This window comes from Ovis canadensis, chromosome 8 (genome assembly GCF_042477335.2).
Source record: "Ovis canadensis isolate MfBH-ARS-UI-01 breed Bighorn chromosome 8, ARS-UI_OviCan_v2, whole genome shotgun sequence".
Taxonomy (NCBI): domain Eukaryota; kingdom Metazoa; phylum Chordata; class Mammalia; order Artiodactyla; family Bovidae; genus Ovis; species Ovis canadensis.
The window spans coordinates 64,368,755-64,392,593 of NC_091252.1; the positions used below are offsets into that span (position 1 = coordinate 64,368,755).

The 23,839-nt window shown below is 36.3% G+C and overlaps 1 protein-coding gene across 4 annotated transcripts in view; it reads right to left on the bottom strand.

The window, feature by feature from the left end:
• Positions 1-23,839, bottom strand: part of PTPRK (protein tyrosine phosphatase receptor type K) — a 619,247-nt gene that overhangs the window by 98,232 nt on the left and 497,176 nt on the right. For all 4 annotated transcript variants that reach the window (XM_069598358.1, XM_069598357.1, XM_069598360.1 and 1 more), the window contains exons 11-13: positions 21,242-21,347; positions 13,629-13,902; positions 10,761-10,797 (exon numbers count right to left, since the gene is read on the bottom strand). In XM_069598358.1, the coding sequence (XP_069454459.1) occupies positions 10,761-10,797; positions 13,629-13,902; positions 21,242-21,347 (417 nt within the window). The remainder of the gene's footprint in view (positions 1-10,760; positions 10,798-13,628; positions 13,903-21,241; positions 21,348-23,839) is intronic.

Consider the following 23,839-nt stretch of genomic DNA (forward strand, 5'->3'; position numbering starts at 1 on the left):
CACAAATTTATTATCTATGGTTCTAGCGGTCAGAAGTCCTAAATGAATCTTGTGTGCTAAGTCACTTCAATCATGTCCAGTTCGTTGCGACCCTATGTACTATAGAATGCTGGCTTCTCTGTCCATGGGATTCCCCAGGCAAGAATACTGGATGGGGTTGCCATGCCCTCCTCCAGGGGATCTTCCTGACCCAGGAATCAACCCACCTGTATTATGTCTCCAGGATTGGCAGATGAGTTCTTTACCACTAGTGCTACTCGGGAAGCCCATAAATGAATCTTACAATACTGAAATTAAGATTTGGCAGGCCTGTGTTCCTTCTGGAGGTTCAAAGGGGAAAATTGTTTTTCTTGCTTTTTCTAGTTTTCTGAGGCCCCCTGCATTCCTTGGCTCATGTTAATATTCTATATATAACAAGGTTGTGTATGCTAGCATTATTTTCAATTTAAAAAAATTGTTTATTATAAATAGAGTAAATGCTCTTCAAATTTCTATAATGTCTACTAATATTCTTAATAGACAATTGCTAAAATTATAATAAAATAAATATAATAATAAGTAAATAAAGTTCAATTGGCTTCTTAAAACAGATTAAAAATCATCACTGGCCAGAAACTTCCCATCAGTAACTTTGCAGTTTTTGAAAGCTTCCCATTACTTTAGAATACTTATATAGCATACATACTTACACTACATACACAATTTTTATTCTATTTTTATAGTCTTCACTTTAATGAAAATTAATATTTGAAATAATGGTATTAGTCACTCAAGCAACATTTTTCTTTTTACATTTTTTCCCATTCTAATAGTGTAGCATAATTTAGATGGAAGGGAAGCAAAAACTGACAGGACTACCAAAAGGACAAAGTTTTTATTCATAAAGAAATCAAATACTTCAAATTATGTCTAAAGTATGTTAATAAAATAAAAATATAGTAAAAAAAACGTGACTGATACATCTTAAAGGCATTGAAAAGTGGAATAATTCGAAAAAACAACAACATTCATTCCAAAAAGATTGCATTTGTATTAACTATCGGCATGGACTTCACAAATATAACCAGATACCGCCCTTACTCTCATAAACCTTACAGTTGATCTAGAAAGGTCTTTATCCTAAGAGATTTCTGAATAATATATAATTTGGAGAATCATTAGCTTTTGACTTCACTGTAGAAATACTACATTTTTATTCTACTATAGTTGTTTGAAAGCAAAGGGATATTTTAGTTTTGCAAATAAGTTGAAAAAATCTACTAGCTGCTAATTTTTAGTAACTTGCTCTATATTCAAAGAAAAAATTGACAATGATAAGGTCTTTGACAGAGCACAGGGAAATACTGCTGCCTAAAAGAAGTTAGTTCCAAGCTATGAACCACTGATTTAAGCTTTATTAAAAGTGTACTTGTTCCCTGCTTGGTTTCACATAGATATAATTTCATTTTCCTCAGGCTATAGTCTATTACTAATACACTTTCTTGCAATTCCTTCCCTTCTGAGTTGAAGAAAAACAAAACCTCAAATTAGACTAATTTTTGAAAATGAGGACAGACACACAATTGGCTGGAAAAATGATGCACAGTTTTTCTCCCTTGCAAGAGAAACGAGTATGAGTACCAGCAAGAGTACTTAGGCATTTCAGAGGAAGAACAATAAAATTATTCTCACTGATTACAAATTTTCAGAAGAGCTGGCAGCATTCTTTAAGATAATTCAGTCCTAGGGACCAATAAGAGCCCGACCTCATCCAGAATTTCTTACTAGCCAAACTGAACTATCACAGTTGACCTTAGATTCCATCAGAATGTGCTCAGTTGCTCAGTTATGTTTGACTCTTTCTGGCCCCCTGAACTGTAGACTGCCAGACTCCTCTGTCCATGCAATGTTCCAGGCAAGAATACTGGAGTGGAGTGCCATTTCCTACTCCAGGGGTCATCCCAACCCAGGGATCGAACCCACATCACTTGCATCTCCTGCAGTGGAAGGCAGATTCTTCACATTAGCACCACCAGGGATGCCCCTCCATCAGCATAAAAAGCAGTGTAAGCAGATCTGAAAATTTCTTTCTGATGCTTTACCATTTCCTTCCACATTTCCCTGGCAAAATATAAAGCATCTTTGCACAATTTAAGAAACTACGGTTAAGATTTTAGAGCCTGAGACCCAATTAAATATATTTTTTTCTTCAGACCTCACTCCTACTTTCAAATTCCCCTTTGTTGCAGTTGTAAAGATACAGCACAAGAGTGCAATTTAAGAGCCGAGATTGTTGAGATGTACTCAAGTTCATCTGTGATAAATATGGTGGGAATGAATTCAGTCAAAAAGATTCCACACACATGGTACAACCAAATGGAGCTTCTATGGTATTACTGTAACTTCTTGACAGACTTAGAGTTCTTTTTCTTCTCATGCTTGTTATTTCTGAATGCCTGATCACTTAAAAAAGAACTTTTACCCATCTGCACATTCAGAGGAAAGGGCACCAATGAAAAATTTGACAAAAGCAGCACAGGACAAAATTAAAACTATAAAGCAAATTCTTTTTTTAAAAAAACTAATCTTATCCAGTAATTAGAGGAAAGATAGCAAAGGAGGGAAGAAATAATAAATAAAATATCACCAGAATTTGTAAGTGTTATCATATATTATTTATAAAATCTATCCACACCTACACTTTTGTGACAAGTAAATTTTTAATATTGGAATGCACGCTTAAAATGTATGCTAGCACTGAAGTCACAGTATTTTGAGGGATTGGCAAAGATCTATATCATCATTGTTTAACATAAGTAATACTCTGAATTAATAATGATCTGATTTAGACCATTCCTGGGATGGGAACTTAACAAGAGTTAAGTGAACACCTTTCACAATTACAGGTTAACCTTGGGTTTATCAAAAGAATAAATAAGCTGATACTAAATAAATGGGTGAATGGAGATATGCATAATTCAGTGGTTGGAATTCTCTTCCCATGGCTTCTCAGAGAACCATATAGGTTCTTCCTTTCTAGCTCTCAGGGACTTAGTTAGGATAAATCCTATCAAAATACCTGCATCCAAGAGGCAAATGGATTCCTGATACTCTATAAAGAAAGCTAAGTGCCAAAGCATTGATGCTTTTAAACTGTTGTGTTGGAGAAGACTCTTGAGAGTCCGTTGGACTGCAAAGAGATCCAACCAGTCCATCCTAAAGGAGATCAATCCTGGGTGTTCATCGGAAAGACTGATGCTGAAGCTGAAACTCCAATACTTTGGCCACCTGATGTGAAGAACTGACTCATTTGAAAAGACCCTGATGCTGGGAAAGATTGAAGGCAGGAGGAGAAGGGGACAATAGAGGATGAGATGGTTGGATGGCATCACCAACTCAATGGAAATGAGTTTGAGTAAACTCCGGGAGTTGGTGATGGACAGGGAGGGCTGGCACGCTGCAGTTCATGGGGTTGCAAAGAGTTGGACATGACAGTGACTGAACTGAACTGAACTGATACTCTAGACTGACACCTAATAAGAGATTCCATATTTTTAAATGTCAATTTTATTTTTCACTACTATTCCTAAGGGAAAATAAAAACCAAACATCAGTTTAGACAATACCTGCTGCAAGTAACAGATTACCCACCACTAGTGGTTTTGATAATAAGGGCATTTATTTGTTTCACATTTAAATATATGGTTTAAGGAGTTCCAGCAAGGGGTTGCTCAGCTTGGAGTTTTTAGGTCTCTGAGTTGGCTTGTTTTCTTTGCTGTGCTCCTCTTGTTAGCCAATTTGGCTCTCCACTTTTTAAATATCACACCCTTACAACATAATGCTCATGATAAGATGGATGAGTAGGTGGTTGTCTTTGCCATCTCTCCTTCTAAAATTCAGGAAGAAAACATTTTCTTAGAAGCCCAGTGATTGATCTCAAACTGTGATCGTCTGAGTAGCAGTAGAATCAGTGTCAGCATAAGCCTGTGAGAAATGCACATTCTTGGGCCTCTCTCCAGGCCTACTGATTCAGAAACTCTGGAGCTGATGCCCAACAATCCATTTTTCAAAGCCCTCCAGGTTGTTCTGACTCGAGCTAAAGTATGTTGTTGTTGTTCAGTGCTCATTTTTGTCCGACTCTTTGAGACCCTATGGACTGCAGCATGCCGGGCTTCCCTGTCCTTCACCATCTTCCAGAGCTTGCTCAAACTCATGTCCATCAAGTCGGTGATACCATCCAACCATCTCTGCTGTCCCCTTCTCCTCCTGCCTTCAATCTTTCCCAGCATCAGGGTCTTTTCTACTGAGTCAGTTCTTCCCATCAGGTGGCCAAAGTATTGGAGTTTCAGCTTCTGCATCAGTCCTTCCAATGAATATTCAAGACTGATTTCCTTTAGGATAGACTGGTTGGATCTCCTTGCAGTCCAAGGGACTCTCAAGAGTCTTCTCCAACACTACAGTTCAAAAGCATCAATTCTTCGGCACTCAGCTTTCTTTATGGTCCAACTCTCACTTCCATACAGGACTACTGGAAAAACCATAGCTTTGATTATATGGACCTCTGTCGGCAATCACTAAGATCAGTCTGATTCATCCCCTGAGGCTGAGGCCACCTTCCCTCTGCTGTGAGGACTCTCCCATGCATGGGTCCCTCCCTTGTTTCTTTGACCTTAACAGAGTGTCTTTCTCTGATGTTGTTGTTCATTCTCTCAGTTGTGTCCGATTCTTTGAGACCCCGCGGACTACAGCACACAAGGCTTCACTGTCCTTCATCATCTCCCGGAGCTTGCTTAAACTCATGTCCATTGAGTCAGTGATACCATCCAACCATCTCTTCCTCGGTTGTTCCTCTTTCTCTGATAAACATACACAAAACAGCAATGCCCTAAACACACATTTCTTATCCCCTACCCTCACCATATCACATATGTATTTCTGTCTGGTGTGTTTCCCTCTACTGGAATTTAAGTTCACAGAAGTTAGGACTTTATCTATATTTAGTCACTGCTCTGTCCCCAGAACCTAGAATTTTTGGTGTATAACAGGTATTAGATAAATGCTAGATATATGGCTGGCATATTGATATCCAAATGAAATTGGAATAAGTCAAAGAATGGTTAATGGGTAGACAAACAGCAGTTTGTCAAAGCAAACTACTGACAAGTGGAGATCTGGAATAAAATCATTCCTGTCTGGAAAACTTAAGTGTTTGTTATAATGTAAAAAAAAATAGCTGTATTTCAGTAACTTAAGAAAAGAAACTCCTTTCTCACCTTAAATGCTCTGTTCCAATAAACTTACTTATACTACACTTTTCTGTTTTATCAGATTTGATACCTTTTATTGGAATGGACAGATTTAATCAACATAGAAACCACCATAAAATTAAAAATTTAAGTTGCCAGTTTTCTTCTAGAAATATAGGTTCAAAGTGTAAATTAAATTACTTATATAAACAGATGATAATACTTTCAACTTCATATACTATTGGTCTTATTTCTTAGTTTTATTCTAGGGAATTATTTGATATCTTGATTACTCATCAACACTTGCTTGCCTATAGAACAATTTTATGTAAATGAGCACATGGTTGCGTAAATGATAATTTCATATTGAGAACATTTTAAATGATATAAAATTCTAGTGTTAGTTTAACACAGATAAAACATATTTCCAGAGAAGTACTTTTTAAAATCCATTAAGTGACTTCTATTATAATTTGTATATTATTTTCACATTTAAATCTGACCATTAAAATATCACTCACTGCATAATTTCCTTGAGAAAAAAATAAAATTATCATGGTATACATTCTTTATGGTACCATGGCACCATACTCTTAGCTGCTAATTTAAAAACAATTTTGTAGGTGTATACCAATTTAGACCATTATATGTAATCATAAGTAAAAAGACAGAAAGCAAACTGATAGCAGCCTAAAACACGATGTTTCAGTGATCCGAGAGACTTGTGCCTATACATGCTGAGTATTCAGGCTGCACAATGCTCTTCACTGGACAAGTGACTTTTTAAGGTTTCCTCCTTTTCTTAATGTACCACAGGAACCTTTCCTGAGACTTATTCTCCTTTTTGCTTTTCAAAGATAACACTGGACTAAATTCCTTTTTGTATGTTTATAGCTTTGGCTTTGGATATGTTATTTTATAAACAGTTTATGACTTTCATGATTTCCAGTGCAATTTATATTAAACACTTCTACTCCATTCCTGACACGTATTGTCTCAATGACTTCTTAACATAAATGTGAGTCAGAGAGCAGGATCAATGATCCCAACATCAATGACCCTAACTCCCAGAACACTTCTTTTGTCTCATAATATATATTCATATCACTATTTATTTTAGAAATTATGACATTGATTATACATGTTTTCTCTACCAGTCAAGTAAACACCTGTTTTCTCTTTATGTGTTGCCTTCAGATGTGACTTCCGAGAAAGCAGGAAACACAGGACGATTTTTAGATAATTTTCACAGGTCAAATTATTTTCAAAATGATTGTGCTGTTCTAGTGTATGGGCTAGTTGCTCTTGGCTTTTAAATCTTTCACATTTGGCAAAAGAATTTTCAGTGCCCTAAGTCAGTATAGTGCATGCAATTTTAAGTATACAGTTTAATAGGTTTTTGCATATATATACTAGATACCTGTGAAATATCCAATCAACCCTTGCCCAGAAGGTTCCTTCATCCCTCCCTAATCAATATGGTTATGTCATTCAGTAAGTGTATTTTCAAAATGCCTTGCTGCAAAAGTTTTAGTTTTCATACTGAAAAATTTTATATAGCATGGCTGACTATACTTGTATGCTGTGAAACTCTGCAGGGCAGGAATAGAGACACAGACATAGAGAACAAACTTATGGACACAGCAGGGGAAGGAGAGAGCAGAACAAACTGAGAAAGCAGCATTGAAACATATACATTACCACATGCAAAACAGATAGCTAGTGGGAAGTGGCTGGAAAACACAGGGAGATCAACCTGGTACTCTGTGACAACCTAGAGGGGTGGGATGAGTTGGAGGGTGACAGGGAGATTCAAGAGGAAGGGGACACAGGTGTATTTATGGCTGATTTGCATGGTTATATGGCAGAAACCAATACAACACTGTAAAGCAATTATTCTCTAATAATATTAAAAATAGAGTCAGGTAAACTAATTTTACCTTTTTTCCTATGTAAAAAAATGCTAAATGATTATAGTAATTATGGTGATGATAATATATCAGTTAATTCTTAACTCATAGTTACACTAGGCACGCTTTAGGCATTTCATATATACATACTACTTTAATCTTCACAATAATAGTGAGGGCTAGACATCCTGGAATGAGAAGTCAAGTGGGCCTTAGAAAGCATCACTACGAACAAAGCTAGTGAAGGTGATGGACTTCAAGCTGAGCTATTTCAAATCCTGAAAGATGATGCTGTGAAAGTGCTGCACTCAATGTCAGCAAATTTGAAAACTCAGCAGTGGCCACAGGACTAGAAAAGGTCAGTTTTCACTTCAGTCCCAAAGAAAGTCAATGCCAAAGAATGCTCAAACTCCCACACAATTGCACTCATCTCACATACTAGTAAAGTAATGCTCGAAATTCTCCAAGCCAGGCTGCAGCAATACATGAACTGTGAACTTCCAGATGCTCAAGCTGGTTTTAGAAAAGGCAGAGGAACCAGAGATAAAATTGCCAACATCTACTGGATCATCGAAAAAGCAAGAGAGTTCCAGAAAAACATCTATTTCTGCTTCATTGACTATATCAAAGCCTTTGACTGTGTGGATCACAGTAAACTGTGGAAAATTCTGAAAGAGGTGGGAATACCAGATCACCTGACCTGCCTCTTGAGAAATCTATACTCAGGTCAGGAAGCAACAGTTAGAACTGGACATGGAACAACAGACTGGTTCCAAATAGGAAAAGGAGTATGTCAAGGCTGTATATTGTCACCCTGTTTATTTAACTTCTTTGGAGAATACATAATGAGAAACGCTGGGCTGTAAGAAGCACAAGCTGGAATCAAGATTGCCGGGAGAAATATCAATAACCTTAGATATGCAGATGATACCACCTTTATGGCAGAAAGTGAAGAGGAACTAAAACGCCTCTTGATGAAAGTGAAAGAGGAGAGTGAAAAAGTTGGCTTAAAGAGCAACATTCAGAAAACTAAGATCATAACATCTGGTCCCATCACTTTATGGGAAATAGATGGGGAAACAGTGGAAAGAGTGTCAGACTTTATTTTTGGGGGCTCCAAAATCACTGCAGATGGTGACTGCAGCCATGCAATTAAAAGACACTTACTCCTTGGAAGGAAAGTTATGAGCAATCTAGATAGCATATTAAAAAGCAGAGATGTTACTTTGCCAATAAAGGTCTGTCTAGTCAAGGGTATGGTTTTTCCTGTGGTCATGTATGATGTGAGAGTTGGACTGTGAAGAAAGCTGAGCACCAAAGAATTGATGCTTTTGAACTGTCCTGTTGGAGAAGACTCTTGAGAGTCCCTTGGACTACAAGGAGATCCAACCAGTCCATCCTAAAGGAGACTAGTCCTGGGTGTTCATTGGAAGGACTGACGCTGAAGCTGAAACTCCAGTACTTTGGTCATCTCATGTGAAGAGTTGACTCATTGGAAAAGACCTTGATGCTGGGAGAGATTGGGGGCAGGAGGAGAAGGGAATGATGGAGTATGAGATGGCAGGATGGCATCACTGACTTGATGCACGTGAGTTTGGGTGAACTCTGGGTGTTGGTGATGGACAGGGAGGCCTGGTGTGCTGCAATTCATGGGGTGGGAGAGTCGACATGACTGAGCAACTGAACTGAACCTGCTGAGATACTCTAACATTCTCATTTTTAGAATGAGAATTTTATTTTGTTCAACTTAAAAGAACAGTAAGAAGTGGCAAAGGCAGGGTTTGAACCCATTAGTGGGGCCAGATTTCTTTCACTCAAGAAACAATACTGTCAACCTGAGACCCAGAAACACCACAGGGTTAGATTTCTAGGCAAAGAAGAAATTCCCATAAATGGACTATATCTTATTACCTCTGAGTCTCTGGCAAATATTCTATGCCACATGGTCAATCTGATTTCCATAATCTCTATTCTCCTGCAGTCAAAATATCATATGCTATTGGTCATCGTAATTTTATCTGTATGAGTGAGGGATAAAATAACACTTAAGTGTATATAAATGTAAATAGCTGAACAAGAAAACTTAAAATTTTAGAATCCTTTACGGCTCAGATGGTACAGAATCAGCCTGCAATGTAGGAGATGCAGGTTCAATCCCTGGGCCAGGAAAATCCCCTGGAAAATGGCATGGCTACCCACTCTAATATTCTTACCTGGAAAATCTCATGGACAGAGGAGCCTGTTGGGTTGCAATCCATAGGGCTGCAGAGTCGGACAGAGTGACTAGCACTAATATGCATATTTAAGAAACTTCTTGAAGGCTGATGTGAGACCATTTCACATTTCTGGTTTTGTTTTAAATCTGAAAAACTTAGGACCTAAATGCCTGCTGCTATTATATTCTAAAAATCTCAATTTTAACTCTTGATACATATGCCAAGTTTTTAAAATAAAATGCCTATACACTTCATGCATCTATGTATGCCTTCTCTTTTCCTTAATTTAAGTTTGCTTTATTTTTAAAAAAATCATGAGGAACCCTAGTATTTGAATTGAAAAGTGTATATTACTTTCTCTTCTGTGAAGCTTTTTTATTACTCCTCATGAGTCAAGGGGAAAGTCTTTTGTTATTGCCTTTACAAATCAAGAGTATAAAACAAACGCTTAATTGAGCAGACTGAGGACTAGATTGAGAAAAATGATAAAAGGAAAGATGCCAGCACAAACAGAATATGGCCATTCATTTTTTACTTTAAATGAATCAACTACTGCTATGAATGGGGACCTAATACTAATTCTGGCAGCAAACCACCCAGAGCCTCAACCCTCTGCGGAGCCCTATGTTTGTGTGCGGACAGCTTTTTCTCATTTTTCTTGCTAGAATATACCAAGTAGCTCTCTTTCCCTGTTGGCACAGTTACATAACTCTTAAATGAAGGATTATAAACATAGTGGAATACAGGAGACTTTCTCCCACTCTGAACTCTAAATACTCATTCAAAGATGAAAATGCTTTCTCTTAAAGAAATAACACAACTAAACTACAATATGCAATGTCAGGAGAAATAGCCCTGGCTGTTCCCAGACCTAATTTCTTGGCAACAGTTGGATTAAAAAAATATTTTTTAATAAAAAAGGAAAGAATCTTCAATCCACCTATACTACTGATATGGACCTGTTTCCATCCTTACCCTTACATATGCCTAGACTAGCTAGCTGTCTTTTGTGTTTAATTGTCTACAACCAAAAGGTTGTTAAATAAGGAATTTGCTGTTTCGAGCAGATATTGCTGAGGTTTTCATAATATGTTGGTTAATCAGCGGCACAAGACCTCTCAGACACTAAAATGGCAGAAACAAACCCTTCTGAAGTTTTCTAAATCCTTCTTATTGTCATAACAAGATTCCTCCGGTCAAGTACTAGGGGATGAAAAGTAGCACACCATTACTTGTCAAAGACACCCAAGTGAGTCAGAAAACTTGGCTGGCAGTTTACCTGGGCCCAACTACAAATACTCTGTAATAGAAGTGCCACATTTAATTAGCCCTGAAGCAGGGAACAAAGCTCTTTCATTTTAGAAAGTTGGCAAATGGAATTTGGAAAAAAAAAAAAGCAAACCTCTTACCTTTGGTAGCAATTCGTACACACTGGGTTTTAGTTTCCTGACGGAATAAAAAAAGTCAGTTATAAAAAAGTGAAAATAGTCAGTTATAGGTAATGTTTCCTATTTCATAAACTACAGTATGAAGATTAATCTGGGGTTATAAAGTAGGTTTCCAAAGAATAGAATCATAGCATTAAAGACACTATTTTTTATATGTTTTCACAGAGATTTCTAAAAAATGTAAAATAACTTAAAAAAAACCTAGTATTTTCTAAAGGTATCTCTGTTTATCTTATAATGAAACAGGATATCTTGCTGGGACAAACAATCCAGCATTCTATTTGAATTTATTGTACTTTTTGAATGATCATAAAGAAAAAATATATTCCCAAAGCTAATACAAATCAGACCCAAATATAAATTTCATGTTCATCTCATACCTGTAGATTCAGACCAAAGCTGAATACTAGACAGTTTTGCTTTGATTCTAGCACGACTAAGGAGCTAAATGATAAAAGTAATAAAATTGCATCACAGTTGCAGTATATTTCATCTGCTCTTTTTTCTTTTTTAATTTAGGTGTTAGGGATTAAATATTTCTTGGTGGGATTATTTTTCTTCCTCTTGCTAGACAGATGAGATCAGGAAGTTGAAGGAGAAATGGGAAAGGACAAGACATTTCAGAATTTAAAAACTCTTTTCTCTTCCTTTTATTTTTAAATGTTGTGGGGTAGTATTAGGAGGGTGAAACACACCTCGAGGTCTGCAGTTCACTCCTCCAAAATTTAGTTCATTCAGTTTATATCTTTGAATATATATCCTTGAATCCAAGAGGTTGGATAAGATGTTAAAGGTGGTGAATACAACAGAGGCTGTTTGTTTTCAAGATGTATATGTAACTCCATCTTGAGTAGCTTTATAGATAGATAAACCAAGACTTTGTATACTTTCCTCAAATGGCAACCCACTCCAGTATTCTTGCCTGGAAAATCCCATGGACAGAGGAGCATGGTAGGCTACAGTCCATGGGGCCGCAAAGAGTTGGACACGACTGAGTGACTTCATTCATTCACTTAAGCATTTGTTATTTTTAAATTAAAGTAAAGCATTGAGGGAAAAATTAGTAATTAAAAATGAAAATCTGCACTTTTTATTATTTAACTGTGACCTGAAGCCTTCATAGTACACTCCAAGAGACTGTTTCACAGTACCATAAAGGCTCAAAGGAATTTTGATTTCTTAAAAGCAATTGCTGTTAACTCCATCAGGATTACCAGTCTCTGCTGGTAGAAGCCATGTCAATTTTAATACTTTTTTTCCAAGATAACTGTGAAACATACTATTGCTACTCTATATTTTGGTTAAACCACATGTAGATATATTAACAATTAGAAGAGAAAATTCATATCAAAGCTTTTAAAGAGTGCCAGAGAAAATTCTTTATAAGTAACAGACATTCATTAACACTTCTCTCATATCACAGACCAAGTTACAAAAGTTAATTTGGAATCTCTCACCTCTCTAAAGATGAATACCCAAACACAGAACTATGCTACTTTATACCCAGAATGGAATAAAACTTCTGTGGTTGTCTCTTTTTTGAGCAGCCCCATCATGGCAGTGGTACGGAATGATGTGTGGGTGGAAAGTAGGCAGCTGACTCCTACTTATATAAAAATAAACTAGAAGATGAGAAGAGCATTTTTAACCATGAGAGGCCTCTGGCTTTGAAGTACATCTTAGAAGATGCTGTGACATTTTCCTTTCCATATACTGTAATCCAACCATACAAGTAAGCACAAAGATAAAGTTTTCATTCAGAAGCAGCCAGTCAATACCCTAAGTTCTTGCGATCCCTTACAGAAATGCAAATAGATTACTATGTCGTGCAATGAAATGATTCCAGGATATAACAGGACTGCTGCAATTGGATATTCCACATCATCTCCCAGGTACCCATCTCAGGGACTCAATTCCTCAAAACCAACAATTTCCTACATAGCTACAAAGTACATAAAATTGTCATTCTTCTATTGAATTTTAAGTTGTAGAAGGTTTCTATTTTCAATTTTTTTCCTATACCTCCCTGCAAAAAAAATTTTCTTTAAATAAAATATGCTTTAGGAAAGAAAATCTTTCAGGAGAACGGCATGAGACATGAAAGCCCAGGTTATTTCCCTACATATGGAACCCCTGGTAGTTTCTACCTTCCTGTTGTGTTTCCCTCTTCAATATTCATTTGGGAGCCGTGGCAGTGTTCAACAACAACTGCGTCCAAAATGGGAAAAGGAGGGGCAGCCAGGGAATGGAAAACAGACTTCTCTAACCGCACAGCATCCCGACATCACCAGGCTGCCTTCTGTTTAGGTTCTGTCAGATATACCACAGGCGCCCTATTACTTTGTAATCAGAGGACTGTTACCAGTTATTTACTATTTGGCTTGTACCCCCTGAAAACTTTATAAGGGTTTATTAGCCTGCTGTGGAACACGCATTCTGTTTATCCTGCAGTAAATTTAATCTCCTGAAGTGTGCCACTATTGAGCAAAACAGACAGAACAATGCTCTATGTTTACAGGGGCTGGAGGCCTGGCAATAGTACACCCATCTTTTCAAATCATTTTACTCACAATTGCTCTTGTGGGCTTTCCTGAAGAGGGCTCAAAGAGAAGCGGTTACTAGGAAACAGAAATCCTGTGCAATATAACTGGCATGGAGCTCCGCCCCTACAGTAGGCCCCAAACCACGCATGCTGCTAGGAACAGAAACAACACCCCCTACACACTGAATTTTTTTTCTTCCCTTGACAAATGTTACTGAGTATTTATAAAGTTTGACTGTGGCTAATCCTCAGGGCAGTGAAAAATCAAAATCTTGGAGGATGCTCACCTTCTCCACACTACTCATGGCTTGGAAATAGATGTTGTATCCTTTGCGTGGAGCCAAAGGGGGGTTCCAAAAGCCCTGATAGGTTCTGTTATCGCCCACGGTGAATGGGGCAGGTTCCGGAAGATTCCCTGGGGGCAGTTCGGCAGCAAAGTAGTATGGTGCCCCCCCACTCATGGCATTTTGGTACGTGACAGGGACCTGGTAGCATTCCATGGCTCCGGTTTCTCTCTTGGTTCGGTGGGGATGCAATTCCTCCACAACAATCTGATAGGCACTTTTTGGAAAAGGAAAAACAAAGCACACAATTAGAGATTCTAGATACTGAGCTTTCTCAAAAAAAGGAATGGGGTGTTTAATATCAACATGCAATGTTTCAGCCTTTAAAGTCAGTCTTAACCTCCTGTATTCTGATTTTCAAGCTCTTTTGCAGTAAAATAGCATTTCACATGGATTCTGTTTCCCCCAACCCCAATATAATCACTAAGGACCTGAAAAAAAAAAAAAAAGACAAATCACCATAGAACTCTGCACATTTTTAAATGTTGAGAGATGAGATCCCTTAATAAGGAATTTGACATTAACCAGAGACATATCATACATTAAGTTTTTTGTCTGATATTTTAAAATGTTTAAAGTTAACATTTTCCTTTGAAATCATAGTGTGGAAGGCCTCGCTCCAAGGCTCAACAGAGTGACTGCCTCAGAGCGGGGCTTGAAGCACCAGCTTGTGGTTGTCATCACGCTAGAGACAGGACGTGCTGACAGGCTTCTCCACCTCTTGACCTTGCCATGGCATCAACACTGGCTCAGAGCTATGCAGATCTAAAGCACAAGTGACATGCTGCAATACGGGCACAGATGGACAGAAATCTGTCCTCGCCACTGAAATAGACTGCCTCCTTCTTCTAGAGTTGTTAATAATAAAATGTTACAAATTGTAGAAACAGATGGTATTTGGCCCATTAAAGCTCAAACCTAAAGCTTCTAATACCTTTCTTAAAAGTCTTAAAACTTTCCTCTAATAGCTAGTCTTTTACAGAGGAAAGGAGAGAAAATAATTGAACTTTAAAGTAAATATCCACCTCACCACTAATTAAAATTTTAATTCTATTTCTGAAACTGGTATATTAATAATTTTCTCTGTAGGACATTCTTTAGGAAAATATACATTTTTTTAGGTAATGTACAAAATTTGAAGGTAATGTACACCTGAGAAAATGGACATTATTAATATACTGTTATTTTACTGTATATTACATATATATATAATAAGTCTGTAAAAAATATATAATTTAATTTCCTGACAATTATGAGAGAAAGTACTATGGTCACATATAAGTTAAAAATAAATCAGCTGTGTGTAGGGCTGTATGCTTGAATCTTGAATTTCCAGGCAAATTAGATCATTCTATATACAGAAAATAGTTGTTATTCAATGCATCTCCAGCAGTAATAGAACACTTTCTTTAATGAACTTCCAAAAAATAAAGGAGAGAGAAAGAGAGAGATAAAAGTTGCATCTAAGACAACATTAAATTCTATGCTAGTTTAGAATTGAGTATAAAAGGTTAACTTAATATATACTCTGTCATACTTACAAACAGGAAAGCTGCACAAATTAAGAGAAAGGAGATTTGTATATTAAAGACTTTCTTTTCCTCCTAATTATTTAAGTTCCCATTTTCCATTAAAACTGTGCTAAGAAACAGGCAGATTGGTATTAATCTCCTTTCCTTTAGAAATAGGACAGAAATTGTACTAATGTCAGAAATTGAGATTTGAGAAAGTAACTAAGGCAGAATTCTATGTTATTTGAAATTATCCATACTGCATCATTCCCTATACCTCTGCCAAGTTGGGTCTCTAAGCTCCAAGGAATGCTACTGACAAGATACATGCTCTTTGAGGGGTATGTGGAGCATACACTTGTCAATTTTAAAATACAGGGAAACATAAGCATAGCCCTTGGAGAGAGAGAGAGAGAGAAGATCATAGCTGACACATGTTATGTTAGGCAAGCCTAGTCTTTTCTTTTTCTGCTTATTTTCAATTTAGAATCCATATTTGTATGTTATACATCTGTATATCCTATGGATACATTCATACATGTGGATAAACTTGCACATGCACACTACTCGAATAATTCTAACCTTATATTCTTGTCCTAATGGACAATATTGATAATTACCCAACCTTGTTAATCTTTAACTTAATCTTTAAAAATAAATTCCTTGTTAATTAGCCCACATCTCTAGAAAAATCCAGAACATCTAGTGAACATTCAGTCTTAACTAATTCTATTAAACTGACACAGGTTGTACAATCCAAATCAAAGAACTTCATACACGACAGCTTGTCTCTTCAGATCTATTAAGAACAAAAGCAAACTGCTGATGTTAGAGAAGAATAAGAGAAGACAAGTCTGCTCTTTGGGAAAGATCTCATTGAACTTGAGATGGAGCTCCAAACTAAAATTATAAAGTTCATTTTTAAAATAAATTTTCTTATCTTCCTTCCTCTTATCTCAATTCGTCTGAGTAGGCTGTTCTTTAACCATATACTCCTCATTTTTCTAAAGTTGTTTTTTTCCTGATACTTATTTATCACTATAAATTAATTAAAGGGCAGAGAGTAAGAAATAAGAAATCAAATTAAAAGTTATTTGACTGATTACATGAAATTGGCCTATGCTCTTTCAGCCTTGTGGTGTTTAATTACCTAATTATTAAGTACTAATTCTATCTATAGGTACTTAAGTCTAGCTATATCTAAATATTACTTGAGTTTAGTACTCTGGCAATTTTAAATATTCCAAAGCCACATGAATAATTTTATTCACTCTTCCTATATTTCATATTTCCCCATTCTTCTTAATTACCTTTTTAAAATACTTCCATAATTAGGTTAAAATCAATATACTGACATCATGAATCTTTACTCAACACTCGAAATATGATTTCTTTATGGTAAAAAACTAAAGATGATTTCACTATACTATACTTTAATTTGATTAAACATTGGTATGGCATCATTTTTAGTTTTTTAGGAGGCTAAATAATTACTTCTTTCATACAACTTCCCTTCAGCTCTAAGACTTTATAGGGATTTTTGCTATTAACTCAAAGCAATTATATGATAGACATGGTAGATATTCTTCCTGATTTAATGCTTTAAAATGTTGGGTATGAATGCAAAGCCTTTGCATTCCATGGACTTTTTTTTTTAACCCACACAGAGTCAGACACAACTGAAGCGACTTAGCAGTAAGTAAACCCTCTGTGATTCTGATTTAAGTTTTAGCTTGTATGATTTCTAGGTGATAACAACTCACAAAGTATTCAATGTATACTTCCTCATTTTTTAATTGAGAATGTCACCTTAAAACTTTAGGAGAAATTCCCTAGCTCCAATGTTTTACAATTCCTCTAACCAACAAACCTCCCAAGATCTCATAGCCACTATCATTCCTATTGACTGCCCCAATGCCAACATTCTGATAATCCACAGAGTAAAGGCTTAATTACCATATTTTAACATTAATTTTTACTGGAGTATAGTTGCTTTACATAATTATCATTTTGATGTCCATTACATTTCCTGCTTCCCATCTCTTCACTTCTTAACCATGCAAAGCAGGTCTATCACGACTTTCCTATTTCTGTAAGAGGAACTACTAGTTTAAGAATCAACAAAGCTCGAAACATTGGCATTAATGTTAACAAATTTTATTTTTAATCATGTTCTAGCTCCCTTGCAATATACAATTTCTTCTCATCTCAATTGCTTCCATCATTAGGGAAGTATTGATAACTTTATGATCATGTTACTGGCCTAGTTTCCTTGCCTTTCTTTTTTCCATCATGTAATCTAGGCACCCACCTATCTAGCCACCCATTCAGTCAGTTATTTTTTGAATATTCTCAATATGCCATGAGCTGTCCATGGAGAAGGCAAAAGAGAATTATTTTCAATACTGCTGATATTTTGCTCAGACACCACTTTGAACATTAACTATACTTCTCTAACATTCCATTTTGTCGAAATTATGTGATGCTCTCCCACTGTCAAAATCAGTACTCATTATACTGGGGTTAATACCTTACCACATTCTTATATCTTCATCTTGCTCTCACTACCTACAAATACACATTATCCAATTCAAACTTGTGTCACCATTGTTACCTAAACATTTGCAAAATACCATCAGAATAAACATTAAGTTAAAACAACATCTACTTGATTTTACTTGGACCATAAGACCTGTGTACTCATAAAATGAGGGAAAAGTACTATTTTCATCTTTGCTTAAATTTCAAAGCATTTTTATCTGGAATTCAAATAAGTTTTCTTGTGTGACACTGGTGAGAAAATTCAGGTGCAATTATTTAATCTCTTTAAAATTCTGGGATGAAATGAAATATTCTGCAGATGAATGAAGAGGGTAGTCATAATGTTTCAACTTGTGTATATGTGACCAACTGACCCAGGGAGTAACTCTAATATACAAGGTTTGAACTCCAGCTAAACCCAGTTCTGTATTTTGATCTGTAATTCTGTTAAGCTATCTTGAGTGCTAAGCCACTTCAGTTCTGTCTGACTCTTTGTGACCCCATGGTCTGTAGCCTGCCAGGCTCCTCTGTCCATGACTTTCTCCAGGCAAGGATACTGCAGTGGGTTGCCATGCCCTCCTCCAGAGGATCTTCCTGACTTTAGGGATCAAATCCACATCTCTTATGCCTCCTGCACTGGCAGGAGGGTTTTTTTTTTTTTTTACCACTGGCGCCATCTGGGAAGCCCATTAAGCTATCACTGAGCATCAAATAATTTCTTTTTCTAATATAATTGTGGGGAAAAATGATGGTTTTGATGGCATTTCATGACTATGTCCTAATTATCTAACTTAAAATATATGGTACTTAATATTCTAAAATGCAAGAATAGGTTTTACCTGCAAAATAAACATTTAGTTATACCCTAGAATAGATAGTTTCTTGCCAGCTTAAAACAGGCTGAGCTTATATTTGGAAAAAGGTGTGATAAAACACACATTCATTTATTACATCTTACAACAAACTGAATTCACCACTGAGGAACTCTTCTCTTGTGCTTTTGTAACATTTCACTGCTATTTTCATTATTTGAAAACACAGCTACATTGGGTCAGTCTTTTAATAACTGGGACATTCTATGAATTCTAATTTATAATTATGTCTACTCAGTTTAAAATCTGAATTCATTTAAGAAATATATAAAATGCTTTAGAAAAAACGAAATTCTGCATTCTAGGGAAATGATTCCAAATGTTGGTAATATTAATTTTGAATCATAGTAATGATTGTCAAGTAATGACAGTTTTAAGGCTAGATCTCAAAAAGTTGGTGAGGAGATTCAAAGGACTAGTTAAATCAGGCAGCAACTTTCAAGCTTTAGAAAGATTGTGCTTGTCATTCACTTGTGTCTGAATTTTTATGACCCAATGGACTGTAGCCCACCAGGGTCCTCTGTCCATGGGATTCTCTAGGCAAAAATACTGGAGTGGGTGGCCATTCTCTTCTCCAGGGGATTTTTCTCAATGCAGTGATCGAACCTAGGTCTCCTGCATTGCAGGCAAAATCTTTACTGTCTCAGCCACCAGGGAAGCCCATTAGAATAATTATATATTCAAAAATTAATTTTGTCAAAGAGTCACATTTGTTAGGACTGCACTATACAAATTTCACTTTAGTGTATGGACACAGTCTTAATGAATACTGAAGAACAAAGTGGTTGGTGATACTAAGTTCTGCATTATTTAGGGCAAGACTTTTCGCTGGGGTATACATTATTTGTTCACAAATATAATGCAGATATAGTGGTAAGTAAATGCAAATAAAATCAAAGAAAGACTTGTGACTTAAAAACATATTATCAATAATATATTCACAAATTCAACAAAGTTCGTGAACACCAACTATGAGCAAAGGATTTACAAGGATGAAGACTCCTCTCACTGCAGACACAGATTGTCCATGACAAATCTGGGCCAAGGTCTGTGTTCTGTTGTGATTGTTTTCTTTGGTTTACAACACTTAGCACAGTGCCTTGCACATAATACATGGTCAATTAATATTTGTATAATAATTTGATTAAATTAATAAAGAGCTTAGGTACTATTGTGTAATAATAATAATATACTGTGTGTGCAACTTACATTAAGTAGAGCTGAGTTCACTCAACTATAACTCTAAAAAGATCCAAAAAGATCAATGCAAGTACCTGGCAGCTTATTTAAACAACAATAGCAGAACTGAACAACTATAAAGTAAATTTTATCACAGGTAGAAGATGTGAATAACTCTGATTACTTGTCAATAGTAAAAGATGTTGAATGCAGACATTTTCTCTTTCTTCTTTGAATCAGAAATCAGACTTCCTCACAGATCACTCATTCATGAAGAGTATTATAGACTTTGGATTTTCAAGTATCCAGTGCCTCACAAGTGTTTCTATTACAAATGAATCCGATCATCTCTTTTTTCTCTGCTGTGGTATTACTGTGACTTTTAGCTAGACATGAGGTAAGAGTTTTCTTTATGGACTCAGGTTCTTTTATCCAATATTTTCTTTTTTAATTAACAAAAATATTTCTTCCTTTCCAGTGATACAGGATTATTTACATGGTTAATATGTGCCCATAAGGTCAAGCGTGTCATATAATCCACAGAACAAAGATTAATTTGTTATGAATATGTAAACAACTTGAGATGACTCAATTATGATATACCTGCAATGATTTCTGTGCCTTGATTTATTTCTCCAGAAAAGTATATCAACAAAAGTACCCAACAAATCTACAACTTTCAAATGGAAACCTGCTAAAGTTTTGTACATTTATCTAATTACAAATATGCAGGAATTAAAATCATTAGAATAATTTCACTCAATCTGTGAAAATAACATGGCTCATAATTTCTTCAAGATGAGGATAATATGTGGGAGGTCTTAATACTAGATAGTTAAGTTAAATGGCAAATTGAATTTTAATATTTACTATGAAATTTCCGATAAGCAACAATTTAGGAATTAAAAGATTACATAAGCCACATTCATTTTAACTATTCTCCTTTTATTTCCTCAAAGCTTCCTATTTTTCAATCATATTTATGAAAATATTATTATTATATAATCTATATTATTATTCAATCAATAATTTCACTCATGTTGAATTATTCATAACAGATTTAATACAACGTTCAGGGGTTATTTTCTCATTCTATTCCTGACAAATAACTTCAAAGCTCATATACCACAGATACCAACAGAGGAAGGGAAATGAAATTGGGCTAGAGAAAGAAAAAATTCAAAGAACAATACTCTTAAACAGTACAGAGAGGTGAATGGTTCGGTTCATGAATATCTCAAAATTCTCTTAGAATTTTACTCTTAAAAATCTCTTCATAGTTTTAACCAAAAGAAAAAACAAACACAAACAAAACAAAAATAAAACCATTATGATACTAGCTGTTAAATGAAAGTCTCCTAAAGATGAACCACTATACTGGCCGCTGAATGGCTGTGAGAAAACATCTGTTCTACTGGCTGTTTTCCCTCTGACTACGATTTTCCCCTCTTACCTGATAGGTGCACCTTTCGCCTGTGCTGGCCTCAACAAGACTGTTATCGTGGTGGCAGTTTCATTGAGAGAGGCATCAACTCCTTCGTAGTCAGGTAAAGTTGGAGCTGATGAATGATTAATGAGGGAAAGAGTTTCAATCAATAAACAAGAATATATCATAGTTCAAATTGAATAAATGATCCTGATCCAACCAGTCCATCCTAAAGGAAATCAGTCCTGAATATTGGAAGGACTGATGCTGAAGCTGAAGCTCCAACACTTTGGGCACCTGATGCGAAGAGCTGACTCATTTGAAAAGACCCTGATGCTGGGAAAGATTGAAGGTGGGAGGAGAAGGGGACGACAGAGGATGAGATGGTTGGATGGCATCACTGACTCAATGGGCATGAGTCTGAGTAAACTCCAGGAGTTAGTCATGGACAGGGAGGCCTGGTGTGCTGCAGTCGATGGGGTTGCAAAGAGTCGGACAGGTGACTGAGCGACTGAATTGAACTGAAGGAAAAAGTCAATTTAATACTTAAAATTAAACTGTACCTTAACAAATGCCACTGAATGTTAACTCTGAGAACTTAAAGCAGCAGAAGATAAGAAGTTAAGACTTGTTAAATTTTAAATTATAATCTGGCAACTTGCGACACACACTCCAAACATTTTATGAAGATGTTTTAACTTCTAGGTTCCTGAGATCTTGAAACCAGCATTGATGGGATGGGAGGAAGGTGATAATGGCATAGACTCTGGGGATTTCTGGTTATGGAGTTGCACATGAAGATGTGGAGACACAAATGGCAGGAACCTAGGTAAAAGGCTGCCTAGGGAGGTGGTGCTGCTTCGATCTAAAGGTTGTGGAATGACCTAGCATTGATCTTGATCACTTTCACCATTGTGGTCACTATAGAGATATATCTAGGAAGTATGCTGAACGGAAATGAGCACTTCAGCTGTTAATTACCAAGAATTAGCACCCTCACAGCCAGATTCTTAAAAAGAAGAAATCTAAATTTTTTCAAAATATTTGATAATTTTTTGGGGTAAGGAGGCTTCCTAATCCTGAACTGGGTGAATAACCTCAAATGGCTTTTGATCATTTGCATGCAGAAAGATGTTTAAGGGAGGATATGACCAGTGAAATATGTACATTACCAGAAAAACTATGAACAAATGGTATCTAATAAAAAGTTTAAAGTATCGCATTCACTCATTGAACATTTACTGAATACTTACTGTATGTCAAACTTTACAAGAAGTGCTATAAATATAGAAGCAAATGAAGCATGGTTTTTGACATTTATAGAGTTAAAAGTAGGGATTCAGATTTATCAAGAGTGACACTCTTGTAAACACCAAAAAATTATAGAAGAATTTAGGTGACCAAAATAGGAGACAGTTACTTAGACAGTGGTTCTCAGACTAGGGAGATCAGAAACTTCTGGAGGGCTCTTAAAATAAAAATACAGAATGCTTTCCCATTTGTCTACCGTTTCTGATTCAGAAAGTCTGAGGAGGGACCTGATAATGTACATTTCTAGGACATTTTAATGTGAAGTTGATGCTGAGGAACCATACTCTTCTAAACTAGTGCAGGGAACCAGGAAGATGAAACAGAGAGGACTTCACTATTTAGGCAATGCTTGAGCTGAATATTAAAAGAACAGTAAAAGCTCATCAGAAAGAGAGAACATGGGAAAAATATACCAGAGATAAAAAAAAAAACACCAGAATATATGAAGATACCATTATGTGAAAGGACACAGACAATACAATAGTTTGCTGTGACTGGAACTTTGGATTTATGGATAGGAGTGAAAGTGAAGTCGCTCAGTCGTGTCCGACTCTTTGCGACCCCGTGGACTGTAGCCCACCAGGCTCCTCTGTCCATGGGATTCTCCAGGCAAGAATACAGGAGTGGGTTGCCACTTCCTTCTCCAGGGGATCTTCCCGACCCAGGGATCGAAGCTGGGTCTCCTGCGTTGCAGGCAGATGCTTTACCCTGTGAGCCACCAGGGAAGCCCATGGTAGAAGAGGATGAAAAGGGCCTTAAAATGAAGTGCCACAAATGCTAATTGTGTAAAAATATCATACCTGGCATAATACAGTAAATATTATATATTAGATTTTGAAGAAAAATTAAAGAAGAAATAAATGTTATACAAAGATCAATAGAAAAACAAAAAACAACACAGGAGCAAGATAAATCTAAAGGCAAGAGTGCTACTTAGAAAGACATGTCAACGATAGCTTTAAATACAAGCTTTAAATACAACATATACACAATGGAGTATTACTCAGCCGTTAAAAAGAATTCATTTGAATCAGTTCTGATGAGATGGATGAAACTGGAGCCAATTATACAGAGTGAAGTAAGCCAGAAAGAAAAACACCAATACAGTATACTAACATATATATATGGAATTTAGGAAGATGGCAATGATGACCCTGTATGCAAGACAGGAAAAAAGACACAGATGTGTATAACGGACTTTTGGACTCAGAGGGAGAGGGAGAGGGTGGGATGATTTGGGAGAATGGGAATTCTAACATGTATACTATCATGTAAGAATTGAATCGCCAGTCCATGTCTGACGTAGGGTGCAGC